Genomic DNA, 25,080 nt, shown 5'->3' on the forward strand with positions numbered 1-25,080 from the left:
ATTTTGATCACTGTGATAAACTCTCGCAGTGATCAAAATAGAATGAAAAGTAAATAAACCCCCCCGTTTATCACCCCCATAGAAACTAAAAATAAAAATAAACTAGAACATGGGAAGGGAATCAAAAGACCAGAAAAAGCCATACACCTGACAAATGCTATTGAGAACTCTGCTATTAGAAGTGGAAAGGAAGAACAAAGACAAAAGAATCTAAATAATAAAAATATTGGAGAAAGAGAAACCAATCACAAACTAAAATGTTTCTATACTAATGCACAAAGCAGGGGCAACAAACAAGGAGAATTGGAACTACTAACACAGGAAAAGAAATATGATGTCATTGGAATAACTGAAACTTGGTGGGACAATACACATGATTGGAATACAAGACTAGAAGGATACAACTTATTTGCAAGAAACAGACTTGATAAACGAGGAGGAGGTGTCGCATTGTATGTTAGAAACGCGTATATCTGCACAGAGATTGAAGCTTTAGAGACTGGGAGTTCTGTAGAAACTGTTTGGGTAAGAATACAAGAACAGAAAAATGGAAAGGACACCATTGTAGGCATTTACTACAGGCCGCCTGTGCAAGCTGAAGATATGGATGAACTCTTTATTCTTCAAATGGCCAAGTTCTCCAAAAAAATATGACATAGTTGTCATGGGAGATTTCAACTATCCAGACATTTGTTGGGAATCTCAGGCAAAACTAACAGGTCAAGGAAATTTTTATCCTCTCTTGCTGACAACGTTATCTTCCAAAAGGTAGGGGAGAAAACAAGGGGAACTGCTACCTTGGATCTAATCCTTATAAACAGGGAGGAAATGGTTGAGGAGATAAGTGTCTGGGACCCTAGGAGGTAGCGACCATGCTATTTTAGAATTTGGATAACTAGAGGAGGAAGACCTGTGAAGACTCAGACATCAAGGTTAGATTTCAGAAAGGCAGATTTTAAGGGATTCAGAAAGAGAATTGGAGGGATCCAATGGCTGGATATCCTTAAAGACAAAAACATCCAGGAAGGATGGGAAATCTTGAATAATGAAATTCTCAAAGCACAATTGCTAACAATTCCAAAAAGAGGGAAGAATAGGAAGCATTTAAGGAAGCCAGGATGGATGAACACAGAACTTAAGCACATGCTAAAAAGGAAGAAAAAAATGTTTATAAAATGGAAAGAGGGAGGCATATCTAAAGAAGAATATAATGCTGTCTGCAGAACCTGCAGGGCACAAATCAGATTATCTAAAGCTGACAATGAATTGAGGCTTGCAAGAGATGTCAAAAGCAATAATAAAGGATTTTGGGGATATGTCAAAATTAAAAGAAAAGTCAAAGATGCTATAGGATTTTTGCAGGATGAAAATGATGAAATGGTAAGACAGGATGTTGAGAAGACCGAACTTTTAAATTCCTATTTTGCATCTGTTTTCTCTCAGAAAGGAAATGTAACATCAACTGTTCTTCACTGTCCTATTAAGGGAATAGAAGAATCCAGGATATCTATAAACAGAAAGATAGTGAGGAAACACTTAGCTAACCTAAATTAATTCACGTCTCCAGGTCCAGATAAATTACACCCCAGAGTACTGAAGGAGATAGCAGAAGAAACTTTTGAACCCCTCTACATAATCTATGAAAATTCTTGGAGAACAGGAGAAGTCCCAGAAGACTGGAGAAGAGCATATGTTGTTCCTATCTTCAAAAAGGGGAAGAAGGTGGACCCAGGCAACTATAGACCGGTGAGTCTGACTTCTATACCAGGAAAGATCTTAGAACAAATTATTAAACAACATGTATGTAAGTACCTGGATAAGAATGAAGTGATTGCATGGGTTTGTAACTAATAAGTCATGTCAGACTAACTTAATTTCCTTCTATGATGGAATCACTGATTGGGTGGATCAAGGAAATGCTGTAGATATAGTATATCTTGACTTCAGCAAATCATTTGACAAAGTATCTCATACAATCCTTATTGAAAAAATGACTAAGTATGGAATGGACAAGGCAACTGTTAGGTGGATTCACAACTGGCTTAGTGATCGGACCCAAAGAGTCATCGTACATGGCTGCACATCCAGTTGGAAGAATGTCTCAAGTGGGGTACCACAGGGCTCTGTCCTGGGCCCTGTATTGTTCAACATCTTTACCAACGATTTAGATGAAGGAATTGAGGGTAAACTGATTAAATTTGCTGATGATACAAAGCTAGGAGGGATAGCTAATACTAGAGAAGAGAGAGAGGATTCCAAAAGATATAAATAAACTGGAGAAGTGGGCAGCAACTAACAGAATGGTTTTTAACAGGGAAAAATGCAAAGTACTACATCTGGGCAATAAAAATGAAAAAAGCATATACAGAATGGGAGGAATAGGCCTAAGCAACAGCACATGTGAAAAAGACTTGGGTATACTAATAGATCACAGACTGAATATGAGTCAACAGTGTGATGCAGCAGCAAAAAAGGCAAATGCAATTCTAGGATGTATTAAAAGAAGCATACAGTCTAGATCACATGAAGTCATTATTTCCCTCTACTCCTCTTTGGTCAGACCTCATCTGGAATATTGTGTCCAGTTTTGGGCACCACATTTTAAAAAAGACATCAACAAACTGGAGCAAGTTCAGAAAAGAGCAACCAGAATGGTGACCGGTCTGCAAACCCTGTCTTATGAGGAAAGGTTGCAGGATTTGGGATTGTTTAGTTTGCAAAAGAGAAGACTGAGAGGAGACTTAATAGCTGTCTACAAATATCTAAAGGGCTGTCACATTGTAGAAGGATCAACTTTATTCTCATTTGCACAAGGAAAGACTAGAAGCAATGGGATGAAACTGAATGGGAGGAGACACAGATTAGATATTAGAAAAAACTTTTTGACAGTTAGAGTGATCAATGAGTGGAACTGGCTGCCACGAGAAGTGGTGAGTTCTCCTTCAATGGAAGTCTTCAAACAGAGGCTGGACAGACATCTGACTGGGATGATATAGCGAATCCTGCTTTGAGCAGGGGGTTGGACCAGATTGCCCAGGAGGTCCCTTCCAACTCTATGATTCTATGATTCTAGGCAGGATCAACCAATAAAATAAAGAAATTATTTTTATTTTTCCATGAGGGTTAGGGTTGGAAAGAGGGTTAGGGTTGGAAAGAGGGTTGGGTTTGGAAAGAGGGTTGGGTTTGGAAAGAGGGTTGGGGTTGGAAAGAAGGTTGGGGTTGGAAAGAGGGTTGGGGTTGGAAAGAGGGTTGGGGTTGGAAAGAGGGTTGGGGTTGGAAAGAGGGTTGGGGTTGGAAAGAGGGTTGGGGTTGGAAAGAGGGTTGGGGTTGGAAAGAGGGTTGGGGTTGGAAAGAGGGTTGGGGTTGGAAAGAGGGTTGGGGTTGGAAAGAGGGTTGGGGTTGGAAAGAGGGTTGGGGTTAGGGTTGGAATTAGGGTTAGGGTTGGAATTAGGGTTAGGGTTAGGGTTGGAATTAGGGTTAGGGTTGGAATTAGGGTTAGGGGTGTGTTGGGGGTTAGGGATGTGGTTAGGGGTGTGTTGGGGTTAGGGTTGAAGTTAGAATTGTGGGGTTTCCACTGTTTAGGCACATCAGGGGGTCTCCAAACGCGACATGGTGCAACCATTGATTCCAGCCAATTTTGCATCCAAAAAGTTAAACGGTGCTCCCTCCCTTCCAAGCCCCGACGTGTGTCCAAACAGTGGTTTACCCCAACATATGGGGTATTAGCGTACTCATGAAAAATTGCACAACAACTTTGGGGGTCTAATTTCTCCTGGTACCCTTGGGAAAATAAAAAATTGGGGGCTAAAGAAATATTTTTGTGGAAAAAATTTTTTCTTTTCATGGCTCTGCGTTATTAACTTCTGTGACGCGCTTGTGGGTTCAAGGTGCTCACCACACATCTAGATAAGTTCCTTGGGGGGTCTAGTTTTCAAAGTGGGGTCACTTGTGGGGGGTTCCACTGTTTAGGTACATCAGGGGCTCTGCAAATGTAACATGATGCCCGCAGACCATTCCTTCAAAGTCAGCATTTCATAATGTCACTACTTCCCTACCGAGCCCCGACGTGTACCCAAACAGTGGTCCCCACCCACATATGGGGTACCAGCGTACTCAGGACAAACTGGACAACAACTTTTGGGGTCCAATTTAACCTGCTACCCTTGTGAAAATAAAAAATTGCGCACCAAAAAATAATTTTTTGAGGAAAAAAAAAATATTTTATTTTCACGGCTCTGCGTTATAAACTTTTGTGAAGCACTAGGGGGTTCAAAGTGCTCACTATGCATCTAGATAAGTTCCTTAGAGGGTCTAGTTTCCAAAATGGGGTCATTTGTGGTGGAGCTCCAATGTATAGGCGCACAGGGGCTCTCCAAACACGACATGGTGTCCGCTAACGATTAGAAGTAATTTGCATTTCAAAAAGTCAAATGGTGCTCCTTCCCTTCTGAGCACTGCCGTGTGCCCAAACAGTGGTTCCCCCCCACATATGGGGTACCAGCGTACTCAGGACAAACTGGACAACAAATTTTGTGGTCCAATTTCTCCTGTTAGCCTTGTGAAAATTAAAAATAGTGTGCTAAAAACAATTTTTGAGGAAAAAAAATTATTTTTTATTTTCACTGCTCTGTGTTATAAACTTTTGTGAATCACTTGGGTGTTCAAAGTGCTTACTACACATCTAGATAAGTTCCTTAGGGGGTCTAGTTTCTAAAATGGGGTCACTTGTGGGCTAGCTCCAATGTTTAGGTGCACAGGGGCTCTCCAAACGCGACATGGTGTCCGATAACGATTGGAGCTAATTTTCCATTCAAAAAGTCAAATGGTGCTCCTTCCCTTCCGGACCCTGCCGTGCGCTCAAACAGTGGTTTATGACCACATGAGGTATCGGTGTACTCAGGAGAAATTGCTCAACAAATTTTAGGATCCTCTTATCCTGTTGCCTATGTGAAGATGAAAAAACTGAGGCTAAAAGAAAATGTTTAAAAAAAAAATACTTTTTCACAAAGACCAATTTGTGAAGTAACTGGGGGTTCAAAGTGATCACTATGCATCTAGATAAGTTCCTTGGGGGGTCTAGTTTCCAAAATGGGGTCACTTGTGGAGGAGCTCCAATGTTTATGCACACAGGGGCTCTCCAAACATGGCATGGCAACCGCAAAATATTCCAGCATATTTTCCATTCAAAAAGTCAAATGGCGCTCCTTCCCTTCTGAGCCCTGCCGTGCACCCAAATAGTGGTTTATGACCACATATGAGGTATCGGTGTAGTCAGGAGAAATTGCCCAACAAATTTTAGGATCCTTTTTATCCTGTTGCCCATGTGAAAATGAAAAAATTGATGCTAAAAGAAAATTTTTGTTGGAAAAATTAAAATGTCCATTTTTTCTTTTCACGTTGCTTTAGTGAAACACCTGAAGGGTTAATCTTCTTGAATGCAGTTTTGAGCACCTTGTGGGGTGTAGTTTTTAGAATGGTGTCACTTTTGGGTATTTTCTGCCATATAGACCCCTCAAAGTGACTTCAAATGTGAGGTGGTCCCTAAAAAGAATGGTTTTGTAAATTTTATTGTAAAAATGAGAAATTGCTGGTCAACTTTTAACCCTTTAACAGAATAAAAATTCAAAATTTGAAAATTGTGAAATTTTCTAAATTTTCATCAAATTTCTGATTTTTTCGTTGAAGCGTTCCTGAGTTATTACGTCATAAAGTGACATTGGTCAGAATTGCAAAAATTGGCCTGTGGTCATTAAGGTCAAAATAGGCTTGGTCATGAAGGGGTTAGGCTAGTTTCACACTTGCTTTTTTTTGCAGCGCGTTTTTCCCGCAAAAAAAGCATTGAAAAAACGCATACAAAAGCATACAACTGCTGCGTTTTTTTCAAGCATTTTTATGAGCATGCATGAAAAAAGCGCAGCGTTTTTATGCGTTTGTATGCGTTTTTAGTGCGTTTTTACCGCGTTTGCGTTTTTTTCCAACATTAGGTGGCCCCTCACACTAACCCAAACCATGACTTTACTAACCCTAACCCTGACCCTAACCCTAACCCTGACCCTAACCCTTAACCAAACCATACTTAACCCTAACCCAAACCCTAAACCCTAACTAACCCTGACCCTAACCCTGACCCTAACCCTGACCCTAACCCTGACCCTAACCCTAAGCCTAACCATAACCCTGACCCTAACCCTTAACCAAACCATACTTAACCCTGACCCTAACCCTTAACCAAACCATACTTAACCCTAACCCTGACCCTAACCCTTAACCAAACCATACTTAACCCTAACCCTGACCCTAACCCTTAACCAAACCATACTTAACCCTAACCCTGACCCTAACCCTGACCCTGACCCTAACCCTTAACCAAACCATACTTAACCCTAACCCTGACCCTAACCCTGACCCTAACCCTTAACCAAACCATACTTAACCCTAACCCTGACCCTAACCCTTAACCAAACCATACTTAACCCTAACCCTGACCCTAACCCTTAACCAAACCATACTTAACCCTAACCCTGACCCTAACCCTGACCCTAACCCTGACCCTAACCCTTAACCAAACCATACTTAACCCTAACCCTGACCCTAACCCTAACCCCAACCCTAACCCTGACCCTAACCCTAACCCTAAACCCCTTTAACTAACCCTAACTCTAACCCAAACCCCTAAATTCCATGGTTAACAAAAAAAAACGCATGTGCAAAAAAATGCATACATAAGCATGCCAATGCGCACATATGCGCACCCATAGGCTATAATGGCCATTTTTAGCGCAAAACGTGCGCATACGTGCGCATGCGCTTTTTTGCAGGGCCAAAAAATGCAACATGCTGCGTCTGGAAAATACAAACGCACACCTCAAAAAAACGCAGCGCATGAAAATCGCATACGTGCGCATGCCAGCGCGCAGGTATGCGCACCCATGTTAAATATAGGGGAAAAAACGCATGCGCACGTATGCGTTTTTTTCCAGCGCTAAAAAACGCAAATGTGAAACCAGCCTTAGACATTCTTGATACGTTTGTGCCCCGTTGTATGTCTAGCATAAAGATTAGGGCCACACTTGGGGAATTTATATAAACCGCATAATAGAGTTGTGAAACACCTGAAGGGTTAATAAACTTCTTGAATGTGTTTTGAGTACCTTGAGGGGTGTAATTTTTAGAATGGTGTCACTTTGAGGTTTTTTTTTGTCACATAGGCCCTTCAGTCCCTTTGGATGTGTTGTGGTCCTTAAAACAAAAAAAAAATTTTGGTTTTGTAAATTTTGATGAAGAATTTTGAGAAATTGCTGAGAAACTTTTAATCCTTCTAACTTCATAACAAAAAAGAGTTTGAGAAATGATACTTATGTAAAGTAGACATGTGGGAAATGTTGTGTATTAACTATTTTATATATTATAATATATATTATAACTTTTGTTCAAGGGCAAAAATATTAAAAGATTGAAAATTGTAAAATTTTTGCCAAAATCCCAATATTTTCACAAACGCAAAAAATATCATCCTAAATTTGTCACTATCATGAAGGACAGTATGTCATTCAAAACCAGTCTCCGAATCAGTGGGATCCGTTGAAGCTTTCCAGAGTTATGACCTCAAGGTGACACTGGTCAGAATTGTAAAATATGAACTGGCCAGGAAGGTAAAACCAGGCTCTAGTGTCAAGGGGTTAATGAGTGTAGATGTTACTTTTTTTTTTTCTTTAATTATAGTGGAATGAGCAAAAGCGAGACAGTTATTGTATAAAAAAATTGCAAAAACTGTACTTTGCTGAATTTGGGAAGAAAATTTCCATTACGATTATGTGGATTAACTGATAATTGTTCTCAAATTTCTCTCCAGTAACATTACTTAAGCCACAGCCATCATTTGTATCCAGCTCTAGACTCACATTGCCTTCTGTGGAGATTTATCTGAAGACTTTATTTTTGCAGCTCTTTTAAAATTTTTTGCAGGTTTTCTGTAAAGGTACTATGAAGTGGCATGGGGAAAAACGTAAAGATGTTTTATTTAGTCTACAGAGTAGACTGTAATATCTATTTTAAAGCTATGTTTATGAGAAATATAAAGTGGCTATTGGTTTATAACGTTTCTTATAAACTTTAAGCAGTTTCGCCAAGGATAAATCTAACACTTTTTTTTCTTTTTGTATTTGATTTTTATTCATACAGGTCAAAAAAGCAAAAATGCAGAATGATGGAGAGGAAACTATAAGGTTAGTAATTGCAAAAAGTATCTATTTAATTTCAGATTCCAGCAGTTGATTTTTTAAATTGTTTTAAATATGAAGTAATGTTCATAGCATGGTAAAAATCATACTTAAAAGATGCTATGTACAGATACGTTAAATGCTTTCACAGAAATCTTAGATAATAGTATTATCTAGTCTTTTATATTAACATTGGATATGAATCATTGTAAAAAAAAAAAAAGGCTTTTATGCAGTTCTTGCAATAGCACTGTATTAACTTGTATTCTTGATACAAACAATTACAAGTGTGTGTATTTATGATTTCCCAGTGATATCGGCAGGCTTAGAGCCTCTGCTTGCTCTCTGAATTTGCAATGAATTAGTATGTGCCAATATGAGAAGCATGTGTGTTTATACACATTTCAGTTATCATCCATGTGCAATATCATCGGGTGTATATATTGTATTGTATTTCTTGTGGACTTCTTAGCAGACCGTTTAGAGGGGTCTGTTGGTGTTCAAAGTCCCTTTTTACTGAGCACGATGGTAAACATTGTAAGTTTAACTGCAGCACCACACCTTTTGACCAAGCTGCATATGTTCTTAATCTACTTTGGTTGTGCATGACAAACATGACTTTAAATCATTAAAAAATCAGAATTCTACATTTTTTTTGTGTTGCAAGTAAGGTGATTAGTAAGATTCCGCTAACCTTTTAATTATTGAATGCAACTGTTAATAATTCTTTTGTTTCCCAGTTGCCTTTACTCTCTGCTGAGAGAAAAGTGACAAGCTGCTATTTAGAGATCTCATGCCCTGTTATAAGCCAACATTTATATAACATTTATATATTTACTAACTATAAAATCTGACATTAGTAGCCTATTCATATTTCTTCTTTTGTATTCTTTTAAGGCAACTGACAAACAGTGAAAGCAGCACTCAGAAAGGAGAACTTCCTTCTAACCATGCTATTGCCAGGGAAAGTGAGTATAGCAAACCAAAGCACTTATTGTAAACTTCCCCAAATACTTAACATTACTGTAGTAACCAATGAAAATTGTAGCTATTCCTTTTTTTTTTTTTTTGTCACAGGTCACTCTACTTTTGTCTATATTTACTTCCTATTAAAGGAAAATAATTCAAGTTCCAATCTACATTTAACATTTTTCTAACTTCTTGTTAAAGAGAACCTGTCACCCACCCAGGGCGTTTTTCAGTTAAAGAGCCACCTTCAGCAGCACTAAGGCTGCATTCTGTGAAGGTGGCTGTTCTTTTTCTTACCCCCAGTAACGCTGAAATATCAACCTTTATAATTAGCTCCTCATATCTGTAATGTGTCCCACAGGTATGTTGTGTCCCCCTGTATCAGCCGCCTACCATCCGTCCATCATGCCTGTCAGGTGCCTCGGCGCCGCCCACCATCTGTCCATCATGATGCCCCGTGCATAGCTGCCTCCTCTTGATTTGAATCCTGGCGCCTGCGCTGTGACAAGTGTTCTCGGGCATGCGCAGTGCGCGCTGCCCGAGAACTGACATCAATCTATTGCGCCTGTGTGTTGCGGAGGCCCCTGATTCCACCCCGCAGTGTGTTATGATGTATTAACACTGCGGGGCTGGGAATCTGGCGCCTGTGCAGTTAACAACTCTAGCTGCATCTTCCCCCATCCCCTGCCTCCTCCTCTTTCGTTTCCTCCATCTGCACACAGCCTCGCATGTCAGAGCTGAGCTCGCACAAGCAGGTCAGGTCACTGGCAGGTCAGGTCCTCGGGTGTGTGACTGTAAAAACCCCTTTTATTTCAATAAAGTTGCAGCATTGTATATATTCTAAAGTCCTCTGGTGGCTTCATATTTCACTATCCTTCTATCTCTACCTATTTTTGTATCTATCCATACATCTATCTATCTAGCTATGTATCTATCCATCCATCTATCTATATATTTATCATCTATCTATCTGTCATCTATCTATTTATTATATATGTATCTATCCATCCCATCTATCTGTCTATCTATTATCCATCTATCAATATCTATTAATCTATCTATTTTTCATCTATTTAATATATAAAGCTCAAGTGTGTATGTGTGTATGTATGTATGTCCGGGATTGGCATCCGCACCGTCGCAGCTACAGCCACAAAATTTGGCACAGTCACACGTCTGGACCCTGAGAGTGTCCTAAACTATGTTGTGAGGCGAAATTTTAACCCTGCGCGTTCCAATTCACCAAACAATTTTGCCCCTATCTACATAATGGGGGAAAAAGTGTGTTTCAAGCCCCGCCCCTCATTATGATGTCATAATGGTTGCCATGGCAACACTGATGTCATCATAGATTGCAAGCCCCGCCGCTTATTATGATGTCATAATGGTTGACTATGGGATGGAGGATATGTGATGGGTATATGGGCACTGGACTATGGGATGGAGGATATGTATGATGGGTATATGGGCATGGGACTATGGGATGGAGGATGTGTGATGGGCATATGGGCACTGGACTATGGGATGGAGGATATGTATGACGGGTATATGGGCACGGGACTATGGGATGGTGGATAATTATAATTTGCTATAACTAACCACAGTTAGTTACTATGCCCGGGCAGCGCCGGGCTCTTCATCTAGCCTATCATAAATCGATGTATCTATTTTTTTTTATCTATGCCATATCTATCCATCCATATATTTACAGTTGTTGCCAAAAGTATTGACACCCCTGCAATTCTGTCAGATAATACTCAGTTTCTTCCTGAAAATGATTGCAAACACAAATTCTTTGGTATTATCTTCATTTAATTTGTCTTAAATGAAAAAACACAAAAGAGAATGAAGCAAAAAGCAAAACATTGATCATTTCACACAAAACTCCAAAAATGGGCCAGACAAAAGTATTGGCACCCTCAGCCTAATACTTGGTTGCACAACCTTTAGCCAAAATAACTGCGACCAACTACTTCCGGTAACCATCAATGAGTTTCTTACAATGCTCTGCTGGAATTTTAGACCATTCTTCTTTGGCAAACTGCTCCAGGTCCCTGATATTTGAAGGGTGCCTTCTCCAAACTGCCATTTTTAGATCTCTCCATAGGTGTTCTATGGGATTCAGGTCTGGACTCATTGCTGGCCACCTTAGAAGTCTCCAGTGCTTTCTCTCAAACCATTTTCTAGTGCTTTTTGAAGTGTGTTTTGGGTCATTGTCCTGCTGGAAGACCCATGACCTCTGAGGGAGACCCAGCTTTCTCACACTGGGCCCTACATTAGGCTGCAAAATTTGTTGGTAGTCTTCAGACTTAATAATTCCATGCACACGGTCAAGCAGTCCAGTGCCAGAGGCAGCAAAGCAACCCCAAAAGAGACCGTGTTCTTTTCTTTGAATGCCTCTTTTTTTTCTCCTGTAAACTCTATGTTGATGCCTTTGCCCAAAAAGCTCTACTTTTGTCTCATCTGACCAGAGAACATTCTTCCAAAACGTTTTAGGCTTTTTCAGGTAAGTTTTGGCAAACTCCAGCCTGGCTTTTTTATGTCTCGGGGTAAGAAGTGGGGTGTTCCTGGGTCTCCTACCGTACAGTCCCTTTTCATTCAGACGCCGACTGATAGTACGGGTTGACACTGTTGTACCCTCGGACTGCAGGGCAGCTTGAACTTGTTTGGATGTTAGTCGTGGTTCTTTATCCAACATCCGCACAATCTTGCGTTGAAATCTCTTGTCAATTTTTCTTTTCCGGCCACATCTAGGGAGGTTAACCACAGTGCCATGGGCTTTAAACTTCTTGATGACACTGGGCACGGTAGACACAGGAACATTCAGGTCTTTGGAGATGGACTTGTAGCCTTGAGCTTGCTCATGCTTCCTCACAATTTGGTTTCTCAAGTCCTCAGACAGTTCTTTGGTCTTCTTTCTTTTCTCCATGCTCAATGTGGTACACACAAGGACAGAGGTTGAGTCAACTTTAATCCATGTCAACTGGCTGCAAGTGTGATTTAGTTACTGCCAACACCTGTTAGGTGCCACAGGTAAGTTACAGGTGCTGTTAATTACACAAATTAAAGAAGCATCACATGATTTTAAGAACAGTGCCAATACTTTTGTCCACCCTCTTTTTTATGTTTGGTGTGGAATTATATCCAATTTGGCTTTAGGACAATTCTTTTTGTGTTTTTTCATTTAAGACAAATTAAATGAAGATAATAATACCAAAGAATGTGTTTGCAATTATTATCAGGAAGAAACTGAGTATTATCTGACAGAATTGCAGGCGTGTCAATACTTTTGGCCACAACTGTATCTATCTATTTATACATCCATCTATCTATTTTTCATCTATCTATTTATCATCTATCGATGTGTCATTTATGGATCTATCTATTCATCTATCTTTATATTCATTTTTCTATATATCTATTTATCATCTATTATCTATCCATCTAGCTATCCATGTCTTTATCTGTTATCTATCATCTATCCATCATCTATCTATGTATCTATCCATCTATTTATCCATCCATCTATCATCTATCTATGTATCTATCCATCTATCCATCCATCTATTTATCGATCATTTATCTATCTACCCATCTTTCTATCTAGCTATCATCTATCCATTCATCTTTCTATCTATCATTTATCTATCTATCTATATACCTATCTATCATCTATCCATCTATCAATCTATTTTTCATCTATTTATCTATCCCATATCTATCTATCTATCATCTATCTATATATCATCTATCTTTTTTATCTATCCATCCATTTTTCTATATATCTATGTATCTATCCACCTATCCATCTATCGATCATCTATTTATCAATCCATCTATTTATCTATCATCCATCTATCTATCCATCCATCTTTCTATCTATCTATCCATTCATCTTTCTATCATTTATCTATCTATATACCTATCTATCATCTATCCATCTATCAATCTATTTTTCATCTATCCCATATCTATTCATCTATCTATCCATCCATTTTTTCTATTTATCTATCTATGTATCTATTCATCTATCATATATCTATTTTTCAAATATATATCTATCATCTATCGAGTTATCTATCCATTCATCTTTCTATCTATCACTTATCTATCTATATATCCATCATTCATCTATTTATCTATTATCTGTCTATGTATCCATCCATCTATCTATCTATGTATCTATCCATCCGTCTATCTATTTATCGATCATTTATCTACCCATCTATCATCCATCTATCCATCCATCTTTCTATCGATCATCTATCCATTCATCTTTCTATCATTTATCTACCGTATATACCTATCTATCATCTATCCATCTATCAATCTATTTTTCATCTATTTATCGATCTATCCCATATCTATTCATCTATCTCTCCATCAATTTTTTCTATTTATCTATGTATCCATCTATCATATATCTTTTTATTTTTCAAATATATATCTATCATCTATCGAGTTATCTATCCATTCATCTTTCTATCTATCATTTATCTATCCCATATCTATCCATCCATCTATCTATTTATCTATTATCTATGTATCTATCCATCCATCTATCATCTATCTATGTATCTGTCCATCCATCTATCTATTTATCGATCATTTATCTACCCATCTATCATCCATCTATCCATCCATCTTTCTATTCATCTTTCTATCATTTATCTATCTATATACCTATCTATCTATCTATCATCTATTGATGTATCTGCTGTCTATCCATCTTTCTATATATCATCTATCTATCTTTTTATCTATCCATCCATTTTTCTATATATCTATGGATCTATTCATCCATCTATCGATCATCTATTTATCATCCATCTATCTATCCATCTATCTATTCTTCTTTCTATCTATCATTTATCTATATACCTATCATCTATCCATCTATCAATCTATTTTTCATCTATTTATCGATCTATCCCATATCTAGTCATCTATCCATCCATTTTTTCTGTTTATCTATATCTATTCATCTATCATATATCTATTTATTTTTCAAATATATATCTATTTATCATCTATCGAGTTATCTATCCATTCATCTTTCTATCACTTATCTATCTATATATCTGTGTTTCATCTTTCTATCTATCCCATATCTATCCATCCATCTATCTATCTATTATCTATGTATCTATCCATCCATCTATCTATCATCTATCTATCCATCTATCTGAATATGAGTCAACAGTGTGATGCAGCAGCAAAAAAGGCAAATGCAATTCTAGGATGTATTAACAGAAGCATACAGTCTAGATCACGTGAAGTCATTATTTCCCTCTACTCCTCTTTGGTCAGACCTCATCTGGAATATTGTGTCCAGTTTTGGGCACCACATTTTAAAAAAGACATCAACAAACTGGAGCAAGTTCAGAAAAGAGCGACCAGAATGGTGACCGGTCTGCAAACCCTGTCTTATGAGGAAAGGTTGCAGGATTTGGGAATGTTTAGTTTGCAAAAGAGAAGACTGAGAGGAGACTTAATAGCTGTCTACAAATATCTAAAGGGCTGTCACATTGTAGAAGGATCAACTTTATTCTCATTTGCACAAGGAAAGACTAGAAGCAATGGGATGAAACTGAATGGGAGGAGACACAGATTAGATATTAGAAAAAACTTTTTGACAGTTAGAGTGATCAATGAGTGGAACAGGCTGCCACGAGAAGTGGTGAGTTCTCCTTCAATGGAAGTCTTCAAACAGAGGCTGGACAGACATCTGACTGGGATGATTTAGCGAATCCTGCTTTGAGCAGGGGGTTGGTCCAGATGGCCCAGGAGGTCCCTTCCAACTCTACGATTCTATGATTCTATGATCTTTCCATCCATCTACCCAACCATCTATCTATCTGTCTAGCTGTCTGTCTGGCTGTCTATGTATCTATCCATCCATCTATTTATCATCTATCCATCCATCTATCATCTCTCTATCCATTCATCTTTCTATCTATCATTTAGGTATCTATATACCTATCTATCATCTATCCATTTATCTATCTGTCTATTTTTTATCTATCCCATATCTATCCATCCACTTTTCTATCTATCATCTATCTTTGTATCTATCCATCCAGCTATCATCTATTTTTTTTCTATCTATCAATTCCATTCATCTTTCTATCGTTTATCTATATACCTATCTATCATCTATCCATCTTTTTTCATCTATCGATGTATCTGTCCATCCATCTATCTATTCATCCATCTATCTATCATCTAGCTATGTATCTATCCATCTATCATCTATCAATCTATCCATTTATCCATCTATCTATCATCTATCTATCCATCCATCTTTCTATCTATCCATCTATTTATTGATACATGATAGATAGAAATATGAATGGATGGATAGATGGATGGATAGATAAATAGATGATTGATGGATAGATACATAGATAATAGATAAATAGATGGATACATAGATACATGGATAGATAGATACAGTACATAGACAGATATATAGATAGATGATAGATAAATAGATGGCTAGATATGGGATAGATAGATAAAAGATAGATGATAGATAAATAGATGGCTAGATATGGGATAGATAGATAAAAGATAGATGATAGATAAATGATAGATGAATAGATAAATGATAGATGAATAGATACCTCAATAGATGATAAATAGATATATATTTGAAAAATAAATAAATATATGATGAATAGATACATAGATAGAAAAATGGATGGATTGATAAAAAGATAGATGATATATAAATAGATGGATAGATATGGGATAGATGAAAAATAGATGGATAGATGGATAATAGCTAAATAGATGGATATAGATGATGGATGAATAGATACTGTACATAGATGATGGATAGATGGATGAATAGATAAATGGATGGACTAATACATCGATAGACAGATACATAGATGATAGATGGATAAATGACAGATAAATAGATGAATAGATAAATAGATTGATAAATAGATACATAGATGATAAATAGATGGATATGAAAGATCCATAGATAACGGATGGATACATTGATAGCTGATAGATATTAAAAAAATAGATGATAGATAGAAAAATGGATGGATGAATGGATATATAGATATGGGATAGATATATAGATGAAGCATGGATAGATAGATGAATGGATTGATAGGTGGATAGATCGATACATAGATGATAGATAAATAGATGGATGAATAGATAGACAGATACAAAGATAGATGATAAATGGATGAATAGATAGATGGATGAATAGATAGATGGATGAATAGATAGATGGATGAATAGATAGATGGATGAATAGATAGATGGATGAATAGATAGATGGATGAATAGATAGATGGATGAATAGATAGATGGATGAATAGATAGATGGATGAATAGATGGATGGATGGATGGATGGATAGATGATGGATTCATAGAATCGTAGAGTTGGAAGGGACCTCCTGGGCCATCTGGTCCAACCCCCTGCTCAAAGCAGGATTCGGTAAATCATCCCAGACAGATGTCTGTCCACCCTCTGTTTGAAGACTTCTATTGAAGGAGAATTCACCTCCTGTCGTGGCAGCCTGTCCCACTCATTGATCTCTCTGTCAAAAAGTTTTTTCTAATATCTAATGTGTCTCCTCCCATTCAGTTTCATCCCATTGCTTCTAGTCTTTCCTTGTGCAAATCATAATAAAGATGATCCTTCTACAATGTGACAGCCCTTGAGATATTTGTAGACAGCTATTAAGTCTCCTCTGTCTTCTCTTCTGCAAGCTAAACATTCCCAAATCCTGCAACCTTTCCTCATAAGACAGGGTTTGCAGACCGGTCACCATTCTGGTCGCTCTTTTCTGAACTTGCTTCAGTTTGTTGATGTCTTTTTTAAAATGTGTCGCCCAAAACTGGACACTATTCCAGATGAGGTCTGACTAAAGAGGAGTAAAGGGCAATAATGACTTCACGTGATCTAGACTGTATGCTTCTGTTAATACATCCTAGAATTGCATTTACCTTTTTTGCTGCTGCATCACACTGTTGACTCATATTCAGTCTGTGATCTATTAATATACCCAAGTCTTTTTCACATGTGCTGTTGCTTAAGGGGGTTTTACACATAGCGATATCGCTAACAATATCGCTAAAGCATCACCGATTTGGTAATGCAGCAGCGATATTGCTAGCGATATCGCTATGTGTGATACTTACCTCCGACCGGCTCCCCCGCTGTCCATTGTTGATCGCACAGCTCCATTTCTTGTCTGGTGCTTCCTGCTGGCGCCGACGAGCGACGTGCCGACGGGAGGACGTCAGGATCGCCGCGTCTGAAAGGTAAGTAACGACCGCTAGATCGCTGCTGCATCGCTGTGAGATCTGCCTGTGTGGCAGCTCACTAGCGACCATTTAGCGATGCACCAGCGATCCTGACCGGGTCGTATCGTGGTCGGGATCGCTGGTGCATCGCTAAATGTAAAGGGGCCTTTAGCCCTATTCCTCCCATTCTGTATATGCTTTTTTCATTTTTATTGCCCAGACGAAGTACTTTGCATTTTTCTCTGTTAAAACCATTCTGTTAGTTGCTGCCCACTGCTCCAGTTTATTTATCTTTTTTAATCCTCTCTTCTCCAGTATTAGCTATCCCTCCTAGCTTTGTGTCATCAGCAAATTTAATCAGTTTACCCTCAATTCCTTCATCTAAATCGTTGATAAAGATGTTGAACAATACTGGGCCCAGGACAGAGGCCTGTGGTACCCCACTTGAGAAATTCTTCCAACTGGATGTCCAGCCATTTACAACCTCTCTTTGGGTCCGATCACTAAGCAAGTTATGAATCCACCTACCAACATTTGCCTTGTCCTTTCCATACTTAGCCATTTTTTCAATAAGGATTGTGTGAGATACTTTGTCTAATGCTTTGCTGAAGTCAAGATATACTATATCTACAGCATTTCCCTGATCCACCCAATCAGTGATTCTATCATAGAAGGAAATTAAGTTAGTCTGACATGACTTATTAGTTACAAACCCATGCTGACTGTTTAATCACTTCATTCTTATCCAGGTACTTACATACATGTTTAATAATTTGTTCAAAGATCTTTCCTGGTATAGATGTCAGACTCATCGGCCTATAGTTGCCTGGGTCCACCTTCTTCCCCTTTTTGAAGATAGGAACAACATTTGCTCTTCTCCAGTCTTCTGGAACTTCTCCTGTTCTCCAAGAATTTTCAAATATTATGGAGAGGGGTTCAGAAATGTCTTCTGCTATCTCCTTCAGTACTCTGGGGTGTAATTCATCTGGACCTGGAGACTTGAATTAATTTAGGTTAGCTAAGTGTTTCCTCATTATTTTTCTGTTTATAGATATCCTGGATTCTTCTATTCCCTTAATAGGACAGTGAAGAACAGTTGATGTTACATTTCCTTTCTGAGAGAAAACAGATGCAAAATAGGAATTTAAAAGTTCGGCCTTCTCAACATCCTGTAAATATCATTTTCATCCTGTAAATATTCTATAGCATCTTTGACTTTACTTTTACTTTTGACATATCCCCAAAATCCTTTTATTGCTTTTGACATCTCTTGCAAGCCTCAATTCATTGTCCGCTTTAGAAATCTGATTTGTGCCCTGCAAGTTCTGCAGACAGCTTTATATTCTTCTTTAGATATGCCTCCCTCTTTCCATTTTATAAACATTTCCTTTTTAGCATGTGCTTAAGTTCTGTGTTCATCCATCCTGGCTTCCTTAAATGCTTCCTATTCTTCCCTCTTTTCGGAATTGTTAACAATTGAGCTTTGAGAATTTCATTTTTCAAGATTTCTCATCCTTCCTGGACACTTTTGTCCTTAAGGATATCCAGCCATTGGATCCCTCCAATTCTCTTTCTGAATCCCTTAAAATCTGCCTTTCTGAAATCTAGCCTTGATGTCTGAGTCTTCACAGGTCTTCCTCCTCTAGTTATCCAAAATTCTAAAATAGCATGGTCGTTACCTCCTAGGGTCCCAGCCACTTTTACCTCCTCAACCATTTCCTCCCTGTTTATAAGGATTAGATCCAAGGTAGCAGTTCCCCTTGTTCTCTCCCCTACCTTTTGGAAGATAAAGTTGTCAGCAAGAGAGGATAAGAATTTCCTTGACCTGTTCAAAACTGAGAGAGATTCCTAACAAATGTCAGGATAGTTGAAATCTCCCATGACAACTGTCATATTTTTTGGATAACTTGGCCATTTGATGCATAAAGAGTTCATCCATATCTTCAGCTAAATGCCTACAATGGTGTCCTTTCCATTTTTCTGTCCTTGTATTCTTACCCAAACAGTTTCCACAGAACTCCCAGTCTCTGAAGCTTCAATCTCTGTGCAGATATACGCGTTTCTAACATACAATGCGACACCTCCTCCTCGTTTATCAAGTCTGTTTCTAGCAAATAAGTTGTATCATTCTAGCCTTGTATTTTAATCATGTGTATCGTCCCACCAAGTTTCAGTGGTTCCAATTACATCATATTTCTTTTCCTGCGTTAGTAGTTCCAATTCTCCTTGTTTGTTGCCCATGCTTTGTGCATTAGTATAGAAACATTTCTCTTTCTCCTATATTTTTATTATATAGATTCTTTTGTCTTTGTTCTTCCTTTCCACTTCTAATGATCAATCCAAAGGGAGTTCGTAGCTATATTGCGTGCTGCCGCTTTAGACAAATTCCAGGAGAATGCTGTATGATTGCAGTGGTTTTATTCTACGCGTTTCAGGGGTCTCATGCCCCTTCATCAGGAAATACCACAAAATACATACAGGTATTACAGACATAAATAGGTTTGAAAGGACGCTGGATTTCAAAAAAATGAGCGCCAACAAGTGAGATGATGCAGTGTCAAGGTTCAATGACACCACATGGTTAACAGTTCACCTAGGATATATTACAAAAGTATGCGGATTTTAGAAGATTTTTTGATTAAATTTACATTTCCAAAAGAGATAATAAAGTCAAATTTATGATTTTAACATGGGGAAAAAAAGAAAAACTGAAAGGAAAAAGAAAGAACCGAACATCTGCTCAGGTGGACACGAACCTGCAAAAAAGGGCGAGGGGGGGGTTATTCCTGTTCAGAGGTGGATGCCTTACAAGTGGACTACCGTATGGAAACAGCAAGCTACTTTTTCTCAAGGAAAGCATTGCAATCTTTATAAAAAAAAAGGGAAAAATAAAAGCATAATTTTAATTCTTTACCAATAAAAAATATAATATAATTTTAGTTAAACTCTGAAAAATTAAATATGAAGTTATTTTTAAGTATAAAAAAAAAAAGGAAATGGGTTTAAAAGATGCTAGATGCAGCAACACACCAGAAACTGTACAGCAGCAGCTCAGAATGAGAACGCAGGACAAGCCGACAAAATAGATTCATTGCTTCATTGATACAAGGATCGTGGGCAAATTTTATATTTAGCATGAGGCACCTAAAAAAGGGTTAATATATCAGGTACAGCAACACACAGGAAGCTGTACAGGAGCCAACTACTGCTCAAAGTAAAAACGCAGGACAAACCGGCAAAGTGAATGAGTGGCTTCATTGATAGATAAGATCGCAGGCAGCTTTTGTGTTCAACACGTGACACAAGTCTTTTCATTGCAAAGGAGTGGCAGTAACATTCTTGTACTGCTCACTAATCTCTATAGGGCATGTCACACTAAGAGATATCGCTAGCAATATCGCTATAACTAGTGACGTTATAGCGATATTGCTAGCGATATCGCTGTGTGTGATACTTACCTACGATCGGCTCCCCCGCTGGTTATCGCTGATCGCGCGAGAATATCCTGGACTGTTTCTCGTCAGCTTCCTGTGGCACTTCCTGCTGTGACGACGAGCGACGCGTGGAGCCGGGCGGGAGGACGCAGGATCGCCTGGTGTGACAGGTAAGTAGTGACCCCCGTCCCCAGCGATGTCGCTGGTGAGATCTGCCTGTGTGGCAGCTCACTAGCGACCACTTAGCGATGTACCAGCGATCCTGACCGCGTCATATCGCTGGTCGGGATCGCTGGTACATCGCTAAGTGTGACAGTACCTTATGGCTCAGCAGTATGTGGATGAAAGCTGAGTGAAGGAGGAACGAAGTATTATTATCAGCCGGGGTCATTCTTTCATGCCTGACTAGTAACATTAGTAACGCTTACCCGGGCTTAATTAAAGAAGAAAGGAACACTTCAGAATATGCAACTAACAGAGATAATGTTTAAAACAGGGGTGTGAAAGTGATTGCTCCCAAGAGCAAAAAAAAAGGGGAGCTAAACCGATACAAAGGGGGTTTCATTCCAAAGGAGGCTATGCAGGATTTACATATATATAACTATTTTTTGGAGTTAACGCACAAACTATATGTGAACAAATCCATAAATAATTTAAAAATAATTAAAAAATAATATAAATATAATAAAAATAAATGAATATGCATTAAACCAAAGAAGCACAGTATTGTGAAATTAATTATAAATATAAAACTGCATTGGGTGTAAAAATATAAAAACCACAAGGCGGGGACTGCATAATTAGGTGAAAATTATCAAAAAGGGCAACTGTCACAAATAATGCATATAAAGTTTTAAATAGAAAAAAGAGAAATTATCGCAAAGATCTCAGAAACCATCTATACACATGGTCAATTTTTTTCATAGGTTGCAGAACATGTGAATATAGATATAAACAAATATTCCACTGTCTAGGTAAAAACCTCAGTTATTTCATTTAGACCCTAGGGTTTTTATATTGAAAAATAATTTTTTTTTACCTTTTGAAAAAATATTTTTTTCAACAAATTAAGGGGACTGCAATGGGCTCGAAGGTAGCACCTACTTTCGCTAACCTTTTTTCCTGAACAGGAATAACCCCCCCTCCCCCTTTTTTGCAGGTTCGTGTCCACCTCAGCAGATGTCCGGTTCTTTATTTTTTCTATCAGTTTTTCTTTTTTCCATGTTAAAATCATAAATTTGACTTTATTATCTCTTTTGGAAATGTAAATTTAATCAAAAAATCTTCTAAAATCCGCATACTTTTGTAATATATCCTAGGTGAACTGTTAACCATGTGGTGTCATTGAACTTTGACACTGCATCATCTCACTTGTTGCCGCTCATTTTTTTGAAATCCAGCGTCCTTTCAAACCTATTTATATCTGTGATACCTGTATGTATTTTGTGGTATGTCCTGATGAAGGGGGCATGAGACCCCTGAAACGCGTAGAATAAAACCACTGCAATCATACAGCATTCTCCTGGAATTTGTCTAAAGCGGCAGCGCGGAATATAGCTACGAACTCCCTTTTGGATTTATCATTTCTTCTGGTCACTGAAGACCTGTGGATCTGCAGCAGCCGCTTCCTACACGCCTTTATCTCATCCTAACCAGATGAGCATATTTCAAGATATACTGTCCTTTGTAATGTGGATAAGACCCCCCCCTTTTTTTTGCAATAGTTTTCCACTTCTAATAGCAGAGTTCTTAATAGCATTTCTCAGGTGTATGGCTTTTTCTGGCCTTTTGCTTCCCTTCCCACATTGTTCTAGTTTAAAGCTCTCCTGATGAGTGTAGCAAGGCGACTTCCAAATACATGTTTTCCAGTCTTCGTAAGGTGCACCCCATCTCTAGCAAGTAGTCCATTGTATAGGTAATCCACTCTGTGATCCAGAAATCCAAATCCTTGCTGACGGCACCATCGACGTAGCCAGTTGTTCACCTGCAGAATCTTAATCCACCTCCTTGTTCCATGGCCATCCACTGGGAGGATGGAAGAGAAGACCAACTGCGCTCCCAGTTCTTTCACGTTCTTGCCTAAGTTTTCAAAGTCACTGCAGATGGTTTCTAGCTGTCATTTGTCCCCACATGTATTAGCAGGAATGGGTAGTCATTTTGTAGGTCTGAAGGGTCCTGATACCCTGTCAGACACATCTTTAATTTTTGCACCTGGAAGACAGCACATTTCTCTTGAGGTTATATCCGGTCTGCAGATAGCGGCCTCTGTTCCTCTCAACAGGGAATACTCCATGACCACCACTCTCCGTTTCTTCACAACATTTTTCTTTCTCCATCCAGGCGGATTCTGAAGGCGTACAAAGTTGTTCTTTGTGGGTAAAGTCTTATCCTGATGTACTTCTTCATCGTTCTCCTGTGTAAGAGCCTGGTACTGGTTCCTTAGCAGTATGGGCGCTGACTGCCTCCCGATCCTCCTGCTTCTCTTGGTCACAGGCTTCCATTCCTCTGTTTCTTCAGGCCCACTTCGAATTTCTTCTCTTTCTGTAACATGAAGAGCTAATTCTGCTCTAAGAACTCTTCACCTTCCTTAATGATCTTCAGTGTAGCTAACCTCTCCGAGATTTTGCAACTTTTCCTCCAACAGAGACACAAGCTTGCATTTGTGGCATGTGAAGTTTGGCTTTCTCCTTCGTCTCATTGGGGGACATAGGTACTGTGGGTGTATGCTACTGCCATCTGAAGGCTGACACTAGGCAATACAACACAAGGTTAGCTCCTCCCCCGCCGCATACACCCTCGCCCTGATTGCGGGCGGAAACCAGTTTTTTGCTTAGTGTCTTTGGAGGCACACGTCTGGTCTTTTTTCTCCAGACTTTTTTTGTTCCATGAAGATTAGACAGGGGCAACAGATCCTATTTAAAGGGTCCGATTTCCCCAAACCATCAACGGGCGAGCACGTGTCGAGTATCGTCTCCACGTATCCTTTCCCGCACCGTGGGACAAATCTGGGCAGGTTCCCAGAATTTTTTATTTTAGTTTGTTTTTTTTCTTTTCTTTATTTTTTCTAAGATGATGAGACAGGGGCAACGGATCCTATTGAAAGGGTCCGATTTCCCAAAACCATCAACGGGCGAGCATGTGAGAGTGTCGCCTCCACGTATCCTCTCCCGCGACGTGGGACACTATGCCGGACTTAACCCTGTCCACCCCTAGGTATTGAAACCATGGGCTTGCACAGAGGCACAAGACTAGTCTGTGCGGCCCCCACTGCTCCACCAACGCTAGACGGAGGTGCTGCAAGGCATCGGACGGTCCCTCTCCTCGGCTGAAGCTGGACGGAGTTAGGGTGCCTGCACCGTCCTGGATCCCCCTCCACCCCTCTCCTCCCCGTTTTACCTGGTGGAGTTGTCAGAGATCGCAAATCACCGGCTGTGTGTGTGGGGCTCCTGGGCAGAGAGATGCGGACACAGCAGCGGTGTGCTGGGAGCGTGTAGCAAATCCTTCCCGGTGCTTCCTCCTGCAGGTAAGCTGGCACCCGTCGCCACCACCTCCGCCGCCGCCTCCTCCGACCACTCCTGCTGCGGAGCCTGGCGCCTCCGGCAGTCGCGCTGCTGCGGTGTTTACGGCTGCGCCGCTGCGGCATCCTCTACCGCATCCCGCGGGCTGATGCTGTAAAATTGAGCCTGCGGCTTTGGCCGGAGCTAGGCCGCGGCGGAAGTCCCGCCTCTGTCGGGATGTCACTTCCGGCGGCCCGCCCCTTGAAGCTGGGCAGGCGCCGAATTAATTGAGGCCCCAGCTTCGGGGTGGGATAGGTCGCAGGAGGTAAGGTGGTCGGCCTGCCCCACAGAGGTGTTCAGGAGCGGTGGCGTGGAGGACGCAGGAGCGGGTAAGGCGCAGCTGAGCTGCAGGTGCACGCTAGACACGCAGGGGGTGCCCTCCTGCCCCCCCCCGTTCCCTCTCAGGGAAAAAAGGAAAAAAAAAGAGAGAAGGAGAAAAACGCCTTGCTCATGCAATATGGCCAGGGAGGGTAAAGCGCACACAATTTTTTTTTTTTTTTTACGCTGCATGCATCTCCTGTAGAGAAGCTTGGCGGCTGCTAAGCAGCCTGAGCAAGGGCCGGGACCCAAATGGGAGACCTAAGCCCAAACGTGCCCAGGAGCCCCCCTCCGGTAGCTGAGTC

General features: G+C 39.7%; 1 protein-coding gene across 5 annotated transcripts in view; it reads left to right on the forward strand.

Moving 5' to 3' along the window:
• The window catches only part of EYA3 (EYA transcriptional coactivator and phosphatase 3), a 471,672-nt gene that overhangs the window by 138,500 nt on the left and 308,092 nt on the right, over positions 1–25,080 (forward strand). For all 5 annotated transcript variants that reach the window (XM_073564579.1, XM_073564578.1, XM_073564576.1 and 2 more), the window contains 2 exons: positions 8,182–8,225; positions 9,117–9,187. In XM_073564579.1, the coding sequence (XP_073420680.1) occupies positions 8,182–8,225; positions 9,117–9,187 (115 nt within the window). The remainder of the gene's footprint in view (positions 1–8,181; positions 8,226–9,116; positions 9,188–25,080) is intronic.

The sequence above is a fragment of the Dendrobates tinctorius genome, unplaced genomic scaffold (genome assembly GCF_039654945.1).
Source record: "Dendrobates tinctorius isolate UK_male_01 unplaced genomic scaffold, ASM3965494v1 ptg000015l, whole genome shotgun sequence".
NCBI classification, from domain to species: Eukaryota; Metazoa; Chordata; class Amphibia; order Anura; family Dendrobatidae; genus Dendrobates; species Dendrobates tinctorius.